The sequence below is a fragment of the Haplochromis burtoni genome, unplaced genomic scaffold, assembly GCF_018398535.1.
Source record: "Haplochromis burtoni strain Fernald_Lab_line unplaced genomic scaffold, NCSU_Asbu1 Contig_44, whole genome shotgun sequence".
Classification (NCBI taxonomy): Eukaryota; Metazoa; Chordata; class Actinopteri; order Cichliformes; family Cichlidae; genus Haplochromis; species Haplochromis burtoni.
The window spans coordinates 2797844-2816114 of NW_024582405.1; the positions used below are offsets into that span (position 1 = coordinate 2797844).

General features: G+C 41.2%; 1 protein-coding gene across 2 annotated transcripts in view; it reads right to left on the reverse strand.

Moving 5' to 3' along the window:
- Window positions 1-4451: 4451 nt before the first annotated feature.
- LOC102312898 (leucine-rich repeat-containing G-protein coupled receptor 5) overlaps window positions 4452-18271 on the reverse strand; it is a 47808-nt gene continuing 33988 nt past the window's right edge. Inside the window, exons 11-20 of one of the 2 annotated variants that reach the window (XM_005921107.2) lie at window positions 15702-15773; window positions 15378-15443; window positions 12667-12738; window positions 11627-11698; window positions 11085-11210; window positions 10549-10691; window positions 8059-8139; window positions 7355-7598; window positions 6600-6754; window positions 4452-5480 (exon numbers count right to left, since the gene is read on the reverse strand). In XM_005921107.2, coding sequence (XP_005921169.1) covers window positions 4759-5480; window positions 6600-6754; window positions 7355-7598; window positions 8059-8139; window positions 10549-10691; window positions 11085-11210; window positions 11627-11698; window positions 12667-12738; window positions 15378-15443; window positions 15702-15773 — 1753 coding nt within the window. In that variant the 3' untranslated portion in view covers window positions 4452-4758. Of the gene's footprint in view, window positions 5481-6599; window positions 6755-7354; window positions 7599-8058; window positions 8143-10548; window positions 10692-11084; window positions 11211-11626; window positions 11699-12666; window positions 12739-15377; window positions 15444-15701; window positions 15774-18271 lie in introns of both variants that reach the window. The other variant, XM_005921106.2, reaches the window with a different exon arrangement.

Here is an 18271-nt window from a genome sequence, read left to right on the forward strand (position 1 = left end):
GTGTCTTAACATCATTTTCCATAGCTGAATGCCAAAAACAGTTTTTCCTGTATTGACCACTGGAGGCTCCAGCAGTGAGTCAGTACGGAGCCCCGCAGGGGACATGGGAGAAAAAAAAAATTAGGGAGAAAAAAAAAAATTAAGACGGACTTTTGCGAGATCTCGCAAAACAAACTCGGGATCTCGCAAAAGTTTTAGCCGCATTCTTCGGAGGCCGCCAGCTCGAAGCCGACCGGGAGGTCGAGGCACGATGTGCCGGGAAAGCGGTGTTCCTCCCGGCTGTAGTAGGTCTCGACCTCCCGTTAGCTTCGAGATAGTGGGTGTCAGATCTCCAAAAACGTCGGAGCACTTTTGCAAATATGTGATGTCTTGTAAACCGAGCAGGTATCTGACATTTACACAACTACATTCACGCCTCAAAATATCTTAAAAGTGTATTTTGTGACCCAGAAAGAGTAATATTACAACTAAGTAGCTGCCGCCATTGTTGGAATTCAACTTTTGCGAGATCCCGAGTTTGTTTTGCGAGATCTCGCAAAAGTCCGTCTTAATTTTTTTTTTCTCCCTAATTTTTTTTTCTCCCATGTCCCCTGCAGGGCTCCGTAAGTCAGCCCCTATAGACTGCAATGTAAAATATTCTACTTTAGATCCTGATACAAACACCGTTTTGGTCTCTGTATTTAAGGTAATGTAACAGCTGTGCACAGGTCATCTTTTTCAATTTAGGGACGTGGCCTCTTCGACAGAAAGCTAAGTGGTGACAGCTGTAGCTGCTAGCTGTATGCTATACTACACCTAAGCTAATTGGAGTTCCTGAACTTGACCTCTGGACTGTGTTTGTGCTGTTAGAGCCTTTTGGAGCATTTTTAATTACATAATTTGACCAATATAATGGCTGTTGTGAAATTATTGTACTAACAGACTGTTCAAGAAGTCCATGTTCTGGTTCTCTGGTGAGTGAGTGGGATTTCATTCTGATGTTAATGATTACCATTTGGTAGGTATCTTTGTCTGTGCAATATAATCACTTTTGGTTCTAAAGAATCTCACTTGGCAGTGGCCAAAACACTAAAGCTTCACTGAAGCTTCAACAAGCCATCTCATGGGTGACACAGTGGCTTCTGTCTTTTATATATAGTTTGTGGCACCTTTACTTGCAGGCTCTTACTCCACCACTGGGTCTGCATCTGACTGCTGTGGCTCCCATGAGGTTCTGAGTGGCTGTTGGTGAGACTCAGAGGATAAGTTCCCATAGGTTTCTATCTTGGTTATGTTTCAAAATAATACACATTTAATATACAAGACAGTTTGACTGTCATTTTTTTGTTCTGTTCTTTCTGGAAAAAAATAGAGAGACAGCTCAGTGCAGTTTAGGCCACACACCTTTATTCATGTCACAAAACGAAAACTTCATTCTCAGTTTTACAAATTAAAACGAAAGACACTCAAATATTTTACAGTCGTTTACAAGATAACCAGAAATCAGGTGAAAGGATGAAGTTTGAACCATTCAGGTTTTAACAAAGCTTATGAACTTCTTTATTTTTATTTATTTTAAGTGCTGGTCATAGAAAAGTGCAGCAATCAAACTGCCACAGAGCACACATTCAAACAGTCATGCTTTTCTTTATTTCTTTTTTCCTTTTTTTTGTTAAATTTGCTCTGGTGCTATATCTGAACAAAGTGGGCGGAGCCAGAGACACCACCCATATCTTTTTTTTTTTTTTTTTTACACAAACAGCACATTGATTGTTTTGTTTTTTTTAATCTTGTTTTTCACCCTCAAGATCACATTAAATTTGGGTAGAAGCTCATGCAGATCATGCAGGATGTGGACAATGACCATGCAGCACACTTAATTTAAATATTATTATCTGAAACCCAATTTACACACAGTCATTTCATTTGTTTGAAAGTTAAAACCAAGTAGCAGCTTCTTAAACTCAAAGGTGAAGCTAAAAAATGCAGTTCCTCTAATGTCCACTAGAGGCTCTAGCAGTGAGTAAACCCCATAAGCTCCCACATTAACACGTCCAGCTTTACAGCAGAAACAAACATGTTTTTGTTGGTCTCTATAGATAATTTCCCCCTTCATAATAACTGTAAGTGGGGAGAATGTTTTTGTAACTCACCTGTTTAAATTTTATTAAGGCTTACTAAGTTTCTGCTGCTATGGGTGTGGCCTCTTTGGCAGGTGGATACACATATAGATGGTTGTAGCTGCCAGGCTTCACTTCAGCTAACTGGGGTCGGTGAGGAGCATTTTTAAAGGCTTGCTTAGAAACATGTGATGAAAAAAATAAATTACAAAAATTGTAAGGCCAGAATGTTACAGACTTTACTTGAAATGGAAACACCAAACACGGAAAATGACCCAAATAAACCGCTCAGTGGATACTGAATGGTGTAAATGTCAAAGTACAAATGAGATCTTTTTGATTGATTCAGTTGATTTGGGACAGCTAGCAGTGGTCAGTTGTTGCCTCAGTGGAAGTAGTTTCCCTGGATCTTCACAATGAGGGTAAAATGAAGTGTGAGGTTGACAGGAGGCAGAGTACAGAGGACTAATGCAGAGGACTGTTGTGGTTCAGAGGAATCTGAGCCTAAAGGCAACATTTCTGATTTACCAGACCACTTTCTAGACCTGGGAATGACCATCTGGACTGTAGTGCTTAACTTGTTGTGAACAGTCTACTATTTAGGGTTAAGTTCAGATTCACATCTACACTTTTATTTGGAATTTTCACCTCTGCAGAAGTCGTAGAAACAGAAGTGAACGAAGGTAAAACATTTAATTTGAAAGGCAGCATCTTGTTTCTTTAAGTGAGCTTGTTTAGCATTTGGCTAAACTACAACCGAACCCTAACGCCAGCAGTAAGCGTTTCACCAGTGACCTGGTGGATGTTTAGAGGTCAATCTGTCGCCACCGCAAACCTGACTTTAAATTACTTACAAGAAAAGAAAAAAAGAATGGATGAATTCACGGATTGAAATCTATGACAGCTTAATAATGCTCATTGAGGTGCACATGTATGACAGTATAAATTAAACTGAAGAGAAAATCAAATGTTGACATTGGGCCAAAATGAACAAACATTAAAAAATGAAAGATTTCTCACAGTCTACACAGAAAGAAAAACAGATTGTCACAGTAGCTTGTATTTACAACAATATGTACACACATTTACTGTACATACACCCACACACACACACACACACACATGCAGCATCCTTTTGCTCAAGTAAATTACTTTTGTACATCTGGGTAAAATTATGCTTCCTTAGTCCAAAACAAGAAGTGTAAATGCTCCTGATTACTGAAGGTACATGCGATCGAATCTTTCTAATGTAAACCCATTTGGAGAGTTAAAAGTGTCAAATGGAGACAGTAGACATGGCTTAAATCGAGAAAGAAAGCATGTTTTACAGATTTAGCCTGTTTAAGGTGGATTAAGGGCTCAAAGGTACATTCCTCCATCCTGAATCATTTGCCACAGGACACTTGGTTCAATATGAACCTTCTGTTTCTTATTCCTATGATCCCAAGTCTTTTAATCTTTAAGTACTTACCACCTGGAACACAATCTAGAGCGAGTTGCACCTGAAACACCAGGTGTCCCCCTTTCATTTACTAGCATCATTAACCTTTAAAGCTGCAGTGACTGTGCGAATATTATGAATCATGCATGAGCTGTTAACTCACACTAGATGTTTTGATGACCCTTACTGCAGCCCGAAGCTCATCTTGTGTCCTGCTCGCACTCTTACATTCAGTATTCTGACATCATAATGCGACCATGTTTAATTTGAACACTCATGATTGGGAGAGGAGATGGTTTACTCCGTTTGGAGGACCAGTTGTGATGTTTTTCCCAGGTGTTGAACACGAGCTTCAGCTCTCCGTCTCCTGATGCCTGTTTTCAGTGACGACACTCACAAGGACGCTGCACTTTTCACACACACCCGCGAAAACATGAGCTGTTACCAGAAGCATGCGGGGCAACATTTGGTAACACTGCGCTGTAAATTGTGTCATATTTCAAAATAAAAGCTGCTGAATTTATACCCTTGATAATGCGTGTGTTTCTGTGTGTGGGTGTCTGTCCTCGTCAATAAGATTAACGGACCAAACATAGGTCCCATCTTCTCCTGCTTTTCCTAATTTGTACTTCTTCAGAGTTTTGCCTTTGCCTTGGACAGTTTGCTGCAGGAGAAAAAAAAAGATGGTGGAGAAGGTAGACAACAACAGAAACTGGTGGGGAGTTCATGGTGAGCACCCTTCATTTCCTTTCACCATCCTTTGCTACATTTGCTGCCTCACAGTCCTGTCAGTCAGTCTGCTGTGGATTATACATACGGTATATGTTTGTGTTGGTTTTGTCTCACTTGACAAAGCCTTGATGTGCCTTCTGCAGCCATCAGTTTTCATTATTCTCATGGTTGTGTGTCTGAAAATAATTTTTGACTGTATTAAATGTTGGTCACTGCTTTAAACCCATTAGGACAGGACAGATAAAGTAAAACAGGACCTGGGACACACTTTTTTTCACAGAAAATTACACTAAATCAGCTGATTTCCCTACATGAAGAAATCCCATCCAAACAGGGCTTGGTCATCTGTTACACTTAACAATACTTTACTTTATAGTTAGTTACAGCTAATCAGGGGCTCTTTGATTGCAGTGACCAGCTGGCACAACGTTTTCTTATTTACCTTTTGTCAAGTGAGACTTGAAACCTTTTGTGTTTGTGTTCAGTTTATTGAAGTGTCGCTAAATGTTGTGCGTCACTCTTTGCTTTTCCTTGTCCCACTTCCTCGTCTTCTTCTTTGACACCTCCGACAAGTACCAGCACCTGCGTTGAGTCACATGACTGTTTCTCTGCATCCTCGTCGTACGCTAAATCCAGTGTGCATGGCCTCAGACCTCCAGCTCCGCCTCCTCCTCTTCTCGGCCTGCGTAGCTTCAGTAGTGCCACGCCCTTGCAGGTGCGTTTGGCCAGTGCGGCCAGTTCCTCCCTGGCGAGCGGGTTGAAGAGGAGGTAGAGCAGAGGGTTGACACAGGCTGGCAGTGGGGCAACAAGCAGCAGAACCCCCTTCGCTGCCTCTGGTCCAGCGGCTGGTAGGCGCAGGAGGGAGGAGAACGTAAGGAAGGCAACAGGGAGGTAGAGGAGGCAGTCAGAGAAGAGCAGCCAAGCCACATGTCGCGTCAATGCTGCTTCCTCCTCTGAGCTGGGTGGAGTCTTGTGGGCTCGACAGTAGAGATGAGTGTAGGAGAACGTCATGAGAAGGAAGCAGAGGGAGTCGAAGAGCACCAGAGACACGGAGAAGGCTAAGGACGACGATGATGATGAGGAAGGTAGCGGTAAACAGAGAGAGGTGCTGCTGTGTCCGGCCACCAGGGAGGGTATTGTGACAGTGAAGCCCAACAGGAAACACAGACAGATGGAAACACGGAAGGATAACGGCGATGAAGAGTGACCTGGATTTTTTTTTTAAAAGAAAAAAAAAAAGAGTGAACTCAGAAATCAACTTTTAAGAGTGTCTGAATGTTGGCAGACGAAAATAATAATATGTGCTTGATATCAATGACAAAAAAAATTTTGCTTTAAAAACTGTATGTAGACAGTAAACATGTAGACATGTTAAAGTCAATATCCAAATTAAAGTACTGATGAGCTGTTAAAGATGAGTTTTAGCAAAGAATGTCTTTTAGGCTATTTTTATTAATCATGAAGTCAAAAGTCATCTGGACAGAAAAGTTGATTCTGTTTATCTGGACGTAGCGTTTTCAGTGGGAGAAGCGTTTCATCACACATACAAGTGACTTCTTCAGTCTCAGCTGACTGCAGGTTTCCACAACCTTATAAACAGTACCTTTGCATAATGATGGAAACTAACCCACTGAATGAACAATGATAAGGACGCACACATCCTGGACAGGGAGGAACGCTGGTGTGAGCGGGGAGTCAAGGAGGCCATTTATGTAAAAAGGGAAAGACCTAAGTCGAGGAGGGGGCCTAAGGGCACCTCTTTCACCATCTTACAATGCTGTGATTGCAGCCAACTCTCTCTGAGGTACTCATGGCCACTGATCAATGGTCACTAGTCTCCATCTGAAAGCGTTACATCCAGATGAACAGAATCAGCTTTTTGGGATTTACTTACCTGCAGCATGCATCAAAACACAAAATGTCATCATTTTGGTGAAATTAGTTCCCCAAAATCATACAAGTTCACTTTCTTTAAAATTCAATTAGGGTTTGGTGGCTTTAATTTTTATCTCTGAGTTTGGTGATGCCTGATGTTTTTGGATATAAGAACAGTGTCATCTGCATAAAAATAAGCTTTGCAGATTTTGAATATATAACATGATGAAATGTACAGTTTTGGCATATAGAACTGTGTCATCTATGTAAAAAATTACATAATTTTTTCACATGAAATTATGTAATGTGCATAAAAAAATATGTTATATCTGTGGCATATAAAATAGTGTTGTTTTGTAAAAATCGACTTGGACACATTTGGGTGGTAGAGACAATAATGTTGGTGTAGAGGGTAAATAAAAGCTGCTGGATCTACATATATGTTTCCTCACCACTGTTGCTAGCAGTTTTGCTGTGTCCTACAGTGGTGGCCACGCATCGCTCTAGAGCTGCAACGGTAAGGAGGAAGAGGCTGGTCTGTGACGCAAACACACAAAGGAACCCACTGAATCGACACAGGAAGCTGCTCTCCCACTTTGCCCCGTACCTGGAACACACAATGTCAAAACACATCTGTCTCCACTCATAAAATCTTCGATTGTTTTGTTTTTGTTCACCACTATACACTCAGGTTTAGTACTCATCACTACATCTTATATACAACAGATGGGTAGTCTCTCTGACAGATGTGATAAATGTATTTTATTAAATGCATTTTATTGTTTATCTATAAGGTTCCTATTGGCAAGCTTCTCATGCCAATAGGAATGACAAGCTTGTCCTAAGACTCCAGAGTGCTCTCACTGTATCTATCACTACCCTGCCTGTTTTTGAGAATCTCAGAAATCAACTGTTCCCTGGTTCCAGAATAAATCCACAATGTCTCACGAGTCCCCAAAAATTACGTCATTGTCTGGATTCCTGTGTGCCCAAGGTCCCTGTAATCCACAGTGCTTTCAAAGCATTCTAATCCAACTGATTTTAAGGTAATTAAAAACACTCTTTGGAAAAGTAGTCCCAAATTCCCCTAATAATCAATCCCTAATTTCCTTAATACATACAGTATATCCCCCCTTCTCCTTGATCTCCTCCTAAATCCCTCGAGTGATACCCAGAGTCCCCAGTCTGTTCTGGTTTGGTGTCCTACCTCCAGAAGCTCCCGAATGTCCAAGCGTCCACTGCCACCAACCAGCCGCTCCACACTCCCATCAGGCCATTCACCAGGGCAAGTAAGCCAATCAGTAGTTTGGGGGGAGTGAGAGAAGTGGCTGGAGAAAAGAAGACTGAAAGGACGACAAGACTGTTGCTGACCAATGAGATTGCTGCGATAAGCCAAACCCCACCACGGATCATCCAGCTGCCGAGCAGGTGGAGGCAGGGACGGAAAGGTCCTGCAGGAAACATAAACCATTAACACGATCTTTTAAATGTTTTTGTACACACAACTAGTATTTATGCTTCTGCAATGATAAAAGTCCCTTCCTGCAGCGCCCTCTGGTGTTTTACATTTAAAACAAGCATTTTTTTTTAAATTAAAACAAAGATATAAGATATGGATATACAGAAATGATTGTAAGCCAGAGAAGTGTGCCTCTAAGCTCTTATGTGCAACTGAGTTGTTTTTAAAATGTAGAAATGTAGAGCTGAGATTTTTCTCACAGATAAAGATTTAAGTAATTAATCCTCATAGGTAATGTAGCACTGATGATAAAGACTCGGCTATCATAGAGTTGCTGTTGATTTAATTCTCTAAAACTAATAAAATCTGTTTCAGAGTTGTGTTTCCTTAATTTTCATATAACAGATGTGTGTTTATTGTGTTTTAATTTGACAGACAGGGGTTTTTGGTACCTGGTGCCGGGCTGCAGTGGACTGAGTGTTGGGGTTTGGGCTCATCTTCCAACTCCATCAGGAAATCTTCCCAATCTTGATCTACTGCAGAGACACAGTGAGGACAGCAGTACGTTGGTTTTATTTCTACTTTTAGTGGAAAAACAAGCATCCCTAAGTCAAAGCTGAATGAAAAAACAACTTTGAACTGGTGATCAGCCAAATTTGAAACTGGAAACTTAATTTTTTTATTTTTATGGGACATTTTGATTACACCTCATATTAAATCTTACATAAAGCTGTGGAACTTTCCACTTTCCACCCATTCATTACCTGCTTTCCACTCTGACCAAGCTTCTTTTTTTAAAAAACAGTTTTGTATCTAATGAAGAGAAATGATGACCTGAATAAAATTTTAGGGCTGACCTGTGTAGAGGAGTGCCTCAAATCTCTGCTGGATTCGTCCCCTTTTTTTCTATAAATGCTTAACAAGCTCCATGTTGTAGTTTTGAATGACAAAAAATAGAAACAAACTAACACTGTCCAGTGTTCTAAGTCCCATCTTAAAGGGGGTACCCCAAGGAAGGGTTTTCTGAGGAGTTAAATAAGGTGCAATCTCTGCCACTGAAACATGAAGCGGAAAACTGCAGTTCCTCTAGTCAAAGGAGCTTGCAAAGAAAAGCGTCTGGACTTCTTTAAGTTGCTTGAAGACGCTGGTGTCTGGTCTTTTTTTCTGTGCACAGAAAAGAAGACCAGACACCAGCAAGGGAGGATAAGAAGGACAGACGCAACAACATTGTCATCCCCTATGTAGCCGGTGTAACAGAAAAACTCAGGAGAGATTTCTCCAAGCATGACATCCCGGTGCATTTCAGACCCAGCAACACGCTCGGACAAAAACTGGTTCACCCGAAAGACAAAACGCCAAAACACAGACTTAACAATGTGGTGTATGCTGTACAGTGCAGCGAGGAATGCCCAGACCTCTACATTGGAGAGACCAAACAGCCACTTCACAAGCGCATGGCACAACACAGAAGAGCCACCTCCACAGGACAAGACTCAGCAGTCCATCTGCATCTTAAGGACAAAGGTCACTCTTTCGAGGATGCCAATGTTCACATTTTGGACAGATGGTTTGAAAGAGGAGTGAAAGAAGCCATCTATGTCCACTGTGAGCGACCATCTTTGAACAGAGGCAACCCCCGCCTCTGTTCAAAGATGGTCGCTCACAGTGGACATAGATGGCTTCTTTCACTCCTCTTTCAAACGACACCAACTCTCTGCCATCTATAATCCAGTTTTGAGATCCCTTCCCAGACGCCTTAACGCCCACTCACATCCTGGGCCAGCTGACCTCAGGAATTCGCATGATAAGGTGGGGCCAGGTTTCACAATGAACACACCCGAAACTCTGGCTGATTGGGACCCACACCCAGTTTCACACCTTGGCTCAGGCGATTAGAGGATCATCAGGGGGTCTTTTGTCCCTCTGTGGGGGGATACTCCCACTAGGTTTATATCTGGGACTCTCCACCATTTGACCTTAGAACTAAAGAAGCTTCTCGGATGAGAGGTGAAACGTCTTCAAGTAACTTAAAGAAGTCCAGACGCTTTTCTTTGCAAGCTCCTTTGACGACGATGACCTGGATGACTGAGAACCTTCACAGAGATGCAGTTCCTCTAGTGGCCACTTGAGGCAGTTCCAAAAGCGTGTCAGTTCCCATAGTCTCCCATGCTAAAATATCCAACTTTACAGCAGTAATAAACACATTTACAGCGTGCTACTAAACAGTTGTGGCATCTATAGAAAAATTTCCAGTCCGGGGGAAATTGAGACTTAAAATTTAGTGACATGCTAGCTCTCTGCTAGGTCCATTAACTGGATTCCATGAACTGGCAGTCTGGACTGTATTTGTGCTCATGGAGCCTTTTGGAGAATTTCTAATGGAATTAATCAACAAATAATATGTTTGCTATACAGTTAATTATGCAAATAGACTATCCAAAAAGAGTGTGCTCTGGTTTTGGTCTTTTACTTGAAATGAATGCAGCTTCCGAAGCAAAACAGTTAGTGTTGTCTGAATTCACCCTCTTGCTCACCTCTTGATCACCTCTGGCTCAAGATAAAGAGGCGAACAGCTGTCTCCATGAAGTTAAAGCTAAAGCAGAGGCTTAAAATGTGAAGCCCACAAACCAGCGAGTAGTTATGTCTACCTCTTATTAATACACTGATCAGGCATAACATAACATCTGTCCCCCTAGTGCTTTTAAAACCACCCTGACCCAACCTGGAAGATGTGCTGAGGTATCTGGCACCAAGATTTTAGCAGCATCCTTTAACACCTGTAAGTTGTGAGGTCACATAAAATTTGAAGACGGCACTTGCCATGATTAAGTGATATCAGTATAATTCATGTCACCTGTCAGTGGTTATGATGTTATGCCTGGTTGGTGTATGTGATCATTTGGTTCCTCAGGTGAAAACTTCCATTGTGTGTTGGGGTTCACCTTGGCTGGAAAGGATAGCTGCATCTCTTCCAGCTGAGTCTCTTGCTTCCTCTCTCTCCCAGGACAAACCTCCTGCACCTCCACCTCTCCGCTCACAGGAGATGAAGGCACAGCACTGGAAGGCGTAGGGAAGCTCCATCACCCTGAGCACACACAGACGCACACAGTGATAAACACCTCTATCTGTCCAAACATGGCTCAAATAAATTCATTTTATTGCACCTGCTGTTCAGTGGAATGTCCCTTTAGATGCTTTCCATCAGAGATGGAGGAGACAGATTACACTGTGTGTGTGAGTGAGTGTGTGAATCTGCGTGTGTGTGACATCTAAACACTACAGGAGTTAATCAGCAGCAAAGTGGCTGTTAATTCAAACCTTTTCCTAAATCACATTAGCAGTGTTTGCATTGCAGGACAGATTTGTGGATAAGTCTGCTTCCTGATAACCATGTTGGAGGTCCTGCATCACAGTCTGGTGGTACGTGGACGTCTCTTAATACAAATATGTCTTCCTTTGTTTATGAGTGAATGCCCACCTGACTCGAGGCAGATCCTCTTGGGCTATTAGTTCCATCAGCTGCTGGTTTCCAGCCAGACGCAGGTGAGTCAAACTCTGCAGGCCACTCAGAGGCAGAGAGGAAAGCTGATTGGATGACAAGTCACTGCAAAAACAGAGGAAACCAGTGTGGAAACCAGTTAATTATATTCTATAACTAATTCAGATAAATTTAAGGAAAACAGGCCATTTTCCCGTCTCCTGGACATCTATAGGTTACAATCTCACACAAACCACAAATCTTCAACTTAAAATGACATATTTAAGGGCAGTTGAACATATTTGCTGAAAATTTAGCAGCTGTTTTAACGTGCTTCCTCAACTTTTCAATCAAAAATGGTTTTCCAGGCACCCATTCAGCTCACGAGTTTGTGAACGACCTGTGCTGCGCTTCTTTGTCTACTTCCTCTCCCTGCTTTCCTGTCCACGCTCCACTACTACGCTATCTAATTTTTATAAAAGGAATTTTTAAAAAATGGTTTCAAAACTACTAACCAATGTTCAGACAGATAAAGAACTCACAGTTTGGTGAGAGCAGGGAGAGCAGAGAACGAGTTTGGCTTCACTGATGACAGTCGATTCCAGGACAAATCACTGCAGGATAGAAAAACATGAAGTCAGAAAACAAACCAGCAGTCATGTGATCAGAAATACTGATTTATGATAATAAAAAATATGTCAGTTAAATCTACAAGAAGTTAGTTCTGCTAAATACTAGCCGTGGTGCCTGAGATTTAGTTGCTTTTTCCTTAACAGAAAGAACTCTGACGTTCTTCTGGTTGTCAACCCAGTCTGCAGGGTTTGTGGAAATATGTAAAAAATCAATGCGTTTCATCTTCTTTTGAATTTTTCATGATTGTAAATTAGCCATAAACAAAGAGCTTGGCTGTGAATGGGCTGCTTGTGAGATGAATTGAAAATACCAAGAGGTTAAAGGAGAGGCGGTATCGTACACACGACCCCCCTAAACAGCACAACTACACAACACACACAGCTACTAGCCAAACCTTGTGTGCAGACACATAACCTTCTCTGTATTTTTTGTCCAGTTTTGTTTACTTCACTTTAATCTGTTGGTAAACTTTGTACGCTGACCTGATCTCTGCTGTTGCGTAGGCTGTTAGTTCGGATTAAAGCGAAAGCACCGCAGGCCTACGAAACAGCAGGTCTTTGTTTCTAATCCCAGAATAAAAGAAACTGTGCACATAATACTCTTATGTCTTTAATACCATAATAAAATTAGCAGTAATGTTAAGAGAGGCATGTCTCGTTTCTCAGTTTGAGATGCTGTAATACTGGAGGCTGCAAATATTCAAAACTACAATAGTCCTAAGTGTAGTGTTAGTATGAGCTGTAGTATCAGGTGTAGTGCTGTACAGATTCTTGTCTTTGTTCCAAACCATAGCATCAAACCTGTCCCATCCACAAGCGGACCACCTGGATGACTAAGTGAGTTTCCATTTGGAAATACTTACAGAGGGATCTCTGCTCAGGATCTGCTGGCCAATTAAATTGGCGATGTGTGTCTGTGTGTGTGTGCACGTGTGTGTTTGCATGCTTACAGTGAGCGTAGTGATAGCAGACCAGCGAATGTGTTTTCCTCCAGTTTTTCTACCACATTGTGATGCAGATCACTGAAAAACACACACATGTTTGTATTTCTATCTTTGAGAGGACCATCGCTCATATGATGCATTCACATGCCGCTCCATCAACCTGAGTTCTCGGGCTGTAAATGAAACATGGTTTATGGAGAAGGTTTGGATGAAAGGCTGGAGTGTGTGGAGAAATGCCAGCTAGTCTGGTTGGTTTAATGAAGGTAACTCCAGGTCCCTCTATTCATTGTTCAGTAAAATTACAAAACCTCCAGACACATTCCCCTCCCACATGTATTCTGTTGATTTTTGCAATTCTCTTATCTCTTTTTTCACTTGTAAAATCTCAGACATTCACCGTCAACTTAACTCTTTAGGAGCTCCTGACTCTGAAGTAGACTTCCTGGTTCCCCCACTGTCTTCCTGTCAGTTATTTTCAAGCTTTACTCTTCCCTCCATAACTGATGTATCTAATCTCATTAAAAAATCTAAGTCATCCACCTGTCAACTTGACCCTCTCCCTACTGTGTTAGTTAAAGCCTGTCTTCCCTCGTTAGCACCTCTCATAACCAATATTATTCATTCCTCCCTGAACACTGGAATTGTTCCTGAAGCACTGAAAAAGGCTTCTGTTATCCCAATTCTCAAAAAGCCTGGTGCAGACCCCAATAACTTTGATAATCTTCGCCCTATATCAAATCTCCCCTTTATTTCAAAAATTCTTGAAAAAGTTGTCGCCGCCCAGCTTCATTTACATCTCAATGACCATAATCTCCATGAACAATTTCAATCTGGTTTCCGCTCTAATCATAGCACAGAAACGGCTTTGTTAAGGATTACCAATGACCTTCTGATGGCAGCTGATTCTGGTCTCCTATCCATTCTCATCCTTCTTGATCTTAGTGCGGCGTTTGATACCATTTCTCTCCTGAACCGGTTAGCATCCATTGGTATTAGTCACACCCCCCTTGCCTGGTTTACCTCCTATCTCTCAGACCGCACTCAGTTTATCCTTAAATATCCTTTAACTTAAATCCCATTCTTCAACTCTCCATCCTGTTTCTGCTCGTGTGCCCCAGGGATCAGTATTAGGGCCTCTTTTATTCATTATTCATATGCTTTCTCTTGGTTATATATTCCAAAAATATAATATAAATTTTCACTGTTATGCCGATGACACCCAGCTCTACCTTTCTTCTAAACCCAATTCATCCCTCCCACCTACCTCCCTCTCAAACTGTCTTATTGAGATTAGATCCTGGTTCTCCTCCAATTTTCTCAAACTTAACAGTAATAAAACTGAAGTTTTACTTGTTGGTACACCATCTATCTTAACCAAATCCAACAGTTTTTCCATTAACATTGAAAATGCTCCTACCCTTCCCTCCCCTCAGGTTAAGAGTTTGGGTGTCATACTTGATAATACGCTTTCATTCCAGTCTCACATTAATTACATAACCCGGTCTGCTTTACTTAATATTAACCGACTCTGTCCCTTCCTTACTCCTCATGCTGCTGCCATCCTTGTCCATAGTCTTATTACGTCCCGTATTGATTACTGTAATTCCCTCCTATTTGGTCTCCCTAAAAGGTCCTTTCATAAACTCCAGCTTCTTCAAAATTCTGTAGCTCGGGTCATAACTTGCACTCTGTTAAGTGCTCATATTACCCCAGTTCTTCAGCAGCTTCACTGGTTGCCCATAGAAGCCAGGATAAATTTTAAAATCTTACTTCTTACATACAAGTGTCTCCATAAATCTGCTCCTTCATATTTGTGTGACCTGCTCCATATCACCACTGGTTCCCGCCCTCTCAGATCATCATCTGCTATTCATCTTACTGTTCCATCCTCACACCTTATCACTACGGGGAACAGAGCTTTCAGTCGCTCTGCTCCTCGGCTCTGGAGCTCTCTTCCTCCTGCACTAAGAAATATTGACTCCCTCTCCGTATTTAAGACACAGCTCAAAACACATCTGTTTAAACTGGCTTATTCGCTTTAATGCTGATTTTATCTGTTGTCAAGCTCTGTTTTGTAATTTCTAACTTATTTTATGTATTTTATGACTATTGTTCATTTTATTAATTGTGTTTTTTGTAAGGTGACCTTGGGTTTCTGAAAGGCGCCCTCAAATAAAATGTATTATTATCATTATTATTATTATTATTATTGATTAGTTGTATCCATAAGCTGTATGGGTGCTGTATGGGCACACATACCTGCTAATTAATAGATAAAAGGGGGGGGGGGGGCACTTGATCTAACTCATATCCCCCAAAAACTAAATCTGAAGCCCTGAACTGTACAAACTCTCAACTCTCACTGTGCAAAATGTCCTCACAAGGCCCAGAAGTCACTGCGGTCCTCACAAAAACAGACATACATGCACACACACATATTAGCCATCGTTGTTTCCATTACATCACTAAAGAATCTGTTTTACAGCAAGTGTTTCCTGAATGACCTGATTGGTCAGAAATAGACTATGAGGGTGATAATTATTCCCATAATGCACAGCTGTCTGTACTTTATTGATTGTTATGGTAACTTCAGATTTAATAACTGTGTCTTAAAAGCTTCACGGGCATAAAATAAGCTATATCCGACCCTCCCAAAAAAGGCAATAAAACATTAAGAAGAACAGTATAATTAAATGTAAAATGAACATTAAACTCACATTTTTCGAATGCTCTCACAGCCGGAAAAACTGGGAAGAGTCTGGATTTGATTATAGGAGAGATCGCTGCAGAGGGAGAGAGTGAGTTGAAGCTGTCAGCACCGTAATTTCCTATACACACTGAACACATCACAGCAGCTCCCAGCATACAAGCCAAGACTTAAAAAAATATCTGAAATAAATGAAGCAACAGCAGATATGATTTGATGGACAGACATGAATAGTCCCTGATGATATACAGGGCCTTCAGGGACCACCTTCAGCCTGAGTTCAGTGTTCAGAGACATGCAGAGATGTGGATGTAATTGTTGTGTTTGGACTCACAGCAGCTGCAGCTTTGGAAGCTGCTCACAAACCGAACTGGGCAATGAGGTGATTTGAGCTCCGGTGATAGTCCTACACACAGAGAGATAAAACAGAACTAGTTTTCCACGGGAGCAATTTAGAAGTACATTAAAAATGTGTTATGTATTCACAGCCCTGTTTCTAATAAGAAGAAACAGGGCTGTGAATCTTGTGAAAATGAAACAACCTAAAAGATAAAATGCTAAAACTTGGAATTTTTAAGTTTTTTCCCCCTACAGATATTACATTCATATTACAAATTTATCATCAGCAACATGTTTAAAAAGAATGTGCCAGGGAATATTTCACAGTGTGATGCCTTCGACCTTCTTTAAAAAGAGTTCTTGCTTGTTGCAAGTTAGCTAGCTGCTCCATAGATTTGGACTGCCTTTGTCATATATTTAGTTTCATATTGTTCCAGATGTTTTTAAAGGGCTGGGATACATGCAGAATGTGGTTTGGCATTGCTATCCTGAAATATGCACGTCTTTCTCGTACAGAGACGCTGGGAATCTGGGTGGTGACATATGTTTCTTCAAAGTCTGTAGAAACCGTTGAACATCAATGCTGCTGTCACGGATGAACAAGATACTCCCCCCACATGCACTAATGCCTCTGCAATACCATCATGGAGGATGGCATGGTCTTGCGTAAATAAGCAAGGTCTTCATCTGGATGCATTTGTTTTTTAAGTAGGATTATACAACTTTCTCAGCCTGATCGTGACGTTTAAAAAAAATAAATAGGAAAACTGTTAGATTTTTTAATTTTTAACATTAAATGAGGTACAAGAAGTAAGGAAATTTGTGTTTGGTTGATTATTTCTTTATTGTGACAGTGCTTCTTGGCAGTAAATGTTATACTGTTGAAAAACTTGTTTATTTCCCCTTAAATGGTGCCACACTTGTAAGGAAATGAATTTGTTGGTTGAGTAGCAGAGTTCAGTATGTGGTTTGCACCCATGAAAAAATTGACAAATCTTCTCTGCCAATGACAAACAGCTTATTCTGCTTTTGGCTTTTGTTTTGAGTTTATTGTACTCCAGGTGTTGGAGGCAATCTTAAAGCAGAAAGACATTGAGATAAGGTTCTGCAACTTGTAGCAATCCCATATCTCCACAGTCTGGGACCAAACTCTATACTCCAAGATGACAGTATTTGCCCCCACAGAGCGGAGTTTATCAGAGACCACATCCAGAATTTGGGAGTGGAGAGGACGTAACGACCTGCCTGCAGTCTTGACCTCAACCCCACTGAACTCTTGTGAGATCAGCTTGGCTGTGCTGCTGCTGTCAGAGTGACAAACACACCCACACTGACCGACTTGCGGCAAATGCTGGTTGAAGAATGGGATGTCATCTCTCAGCAGTGCGTGTCCAAGCTCGTGACAAGCATGACGAGGAGGTGCCAGGCTGTCGTAGCTGCATATGATACTTCCACATGCTACCTGTTTGTTTAATGAACAAATTGTTTCTTCAGACTTCACTCATCCAATCCAGTAAACGACACCAGACAAGAGTCGGTAGCAGAATAAGCTGTTTGGCATTGGCAAAGAAGATCTGAGTTTTTCATGGGGGCAACCGACAGATGCATTTTCCTTGAAAATGTGGCTCCACATCAGAGGAAAAGGGGAAATAAACAGGCTTCCTAGTGCTATAAGATTTATTGCTAGAAAGTTTGTTACAACAAAAAAAAAAACAATGTGCCAAACACAGATTCTTTTGGCCTGTAAAGCCTTTAAGAAAGTGATTAAATCTGAAATTAAGTTATTGTTGTCTTTGAACCATTTTCAATTTATTGTAGTCTTGTTTTTTTTGGAAACAGGTTAGTACACAACATGTTTGGGTATATTGTATTGTAAATTGTGTAAAATAAACTGTATATGCTTGTTAAATAGCATGTAGAAACATTGTGATGTGTCCAGGGGCGTCCACAGTGCATTACACTTTACAGCCATGTGTTGAGGTGCTTTGAAGTTGCATTAAGGTTGGAATGACTCCCTCATCCACATGACTGAAATGAAGCCAGTACAGTAATGAGTAATACGGTGAGCGGTCCAAGCTCATTATATGAAAAATAAATCATCAATATGGAAAAGTCTGATTAAAGAAAAGCAGCTACGTGCAGAATTTGGATTCACAGAATGAAACAGGATGTTGGAGAGGGGGGTTAACACTGGAGGGGGTCAAATGGAAGAATGTGGGACGGTTTGTTTGGTTGGACTTTTTATTTCCACCTACTGGTTCAGCGTGAGGTTACTGTTAAATACACACTGCTTTCAGAAATGAGCTTAAATGGAAAAAGACAAGAAAATAAACACAGCCAAGGTGTTTATTGTGACACGGAAAAGTGGGTCACAACAAGGAGAAAGAAGGGTTTTAATTTCACGCCGAGCTGCAGAAAAATAAAGTTACAGTCTGTCAGATAGAATAATAATTGCTGCGTATTAATAACAGCAGTGTGATTTGGGGTGTTCAGCTCTCAGAAACACACTCGGATATGAAACATTCCTGTGTGTGTGTGTGTGTGTGTGTGTGTGTGTGTGTGTGT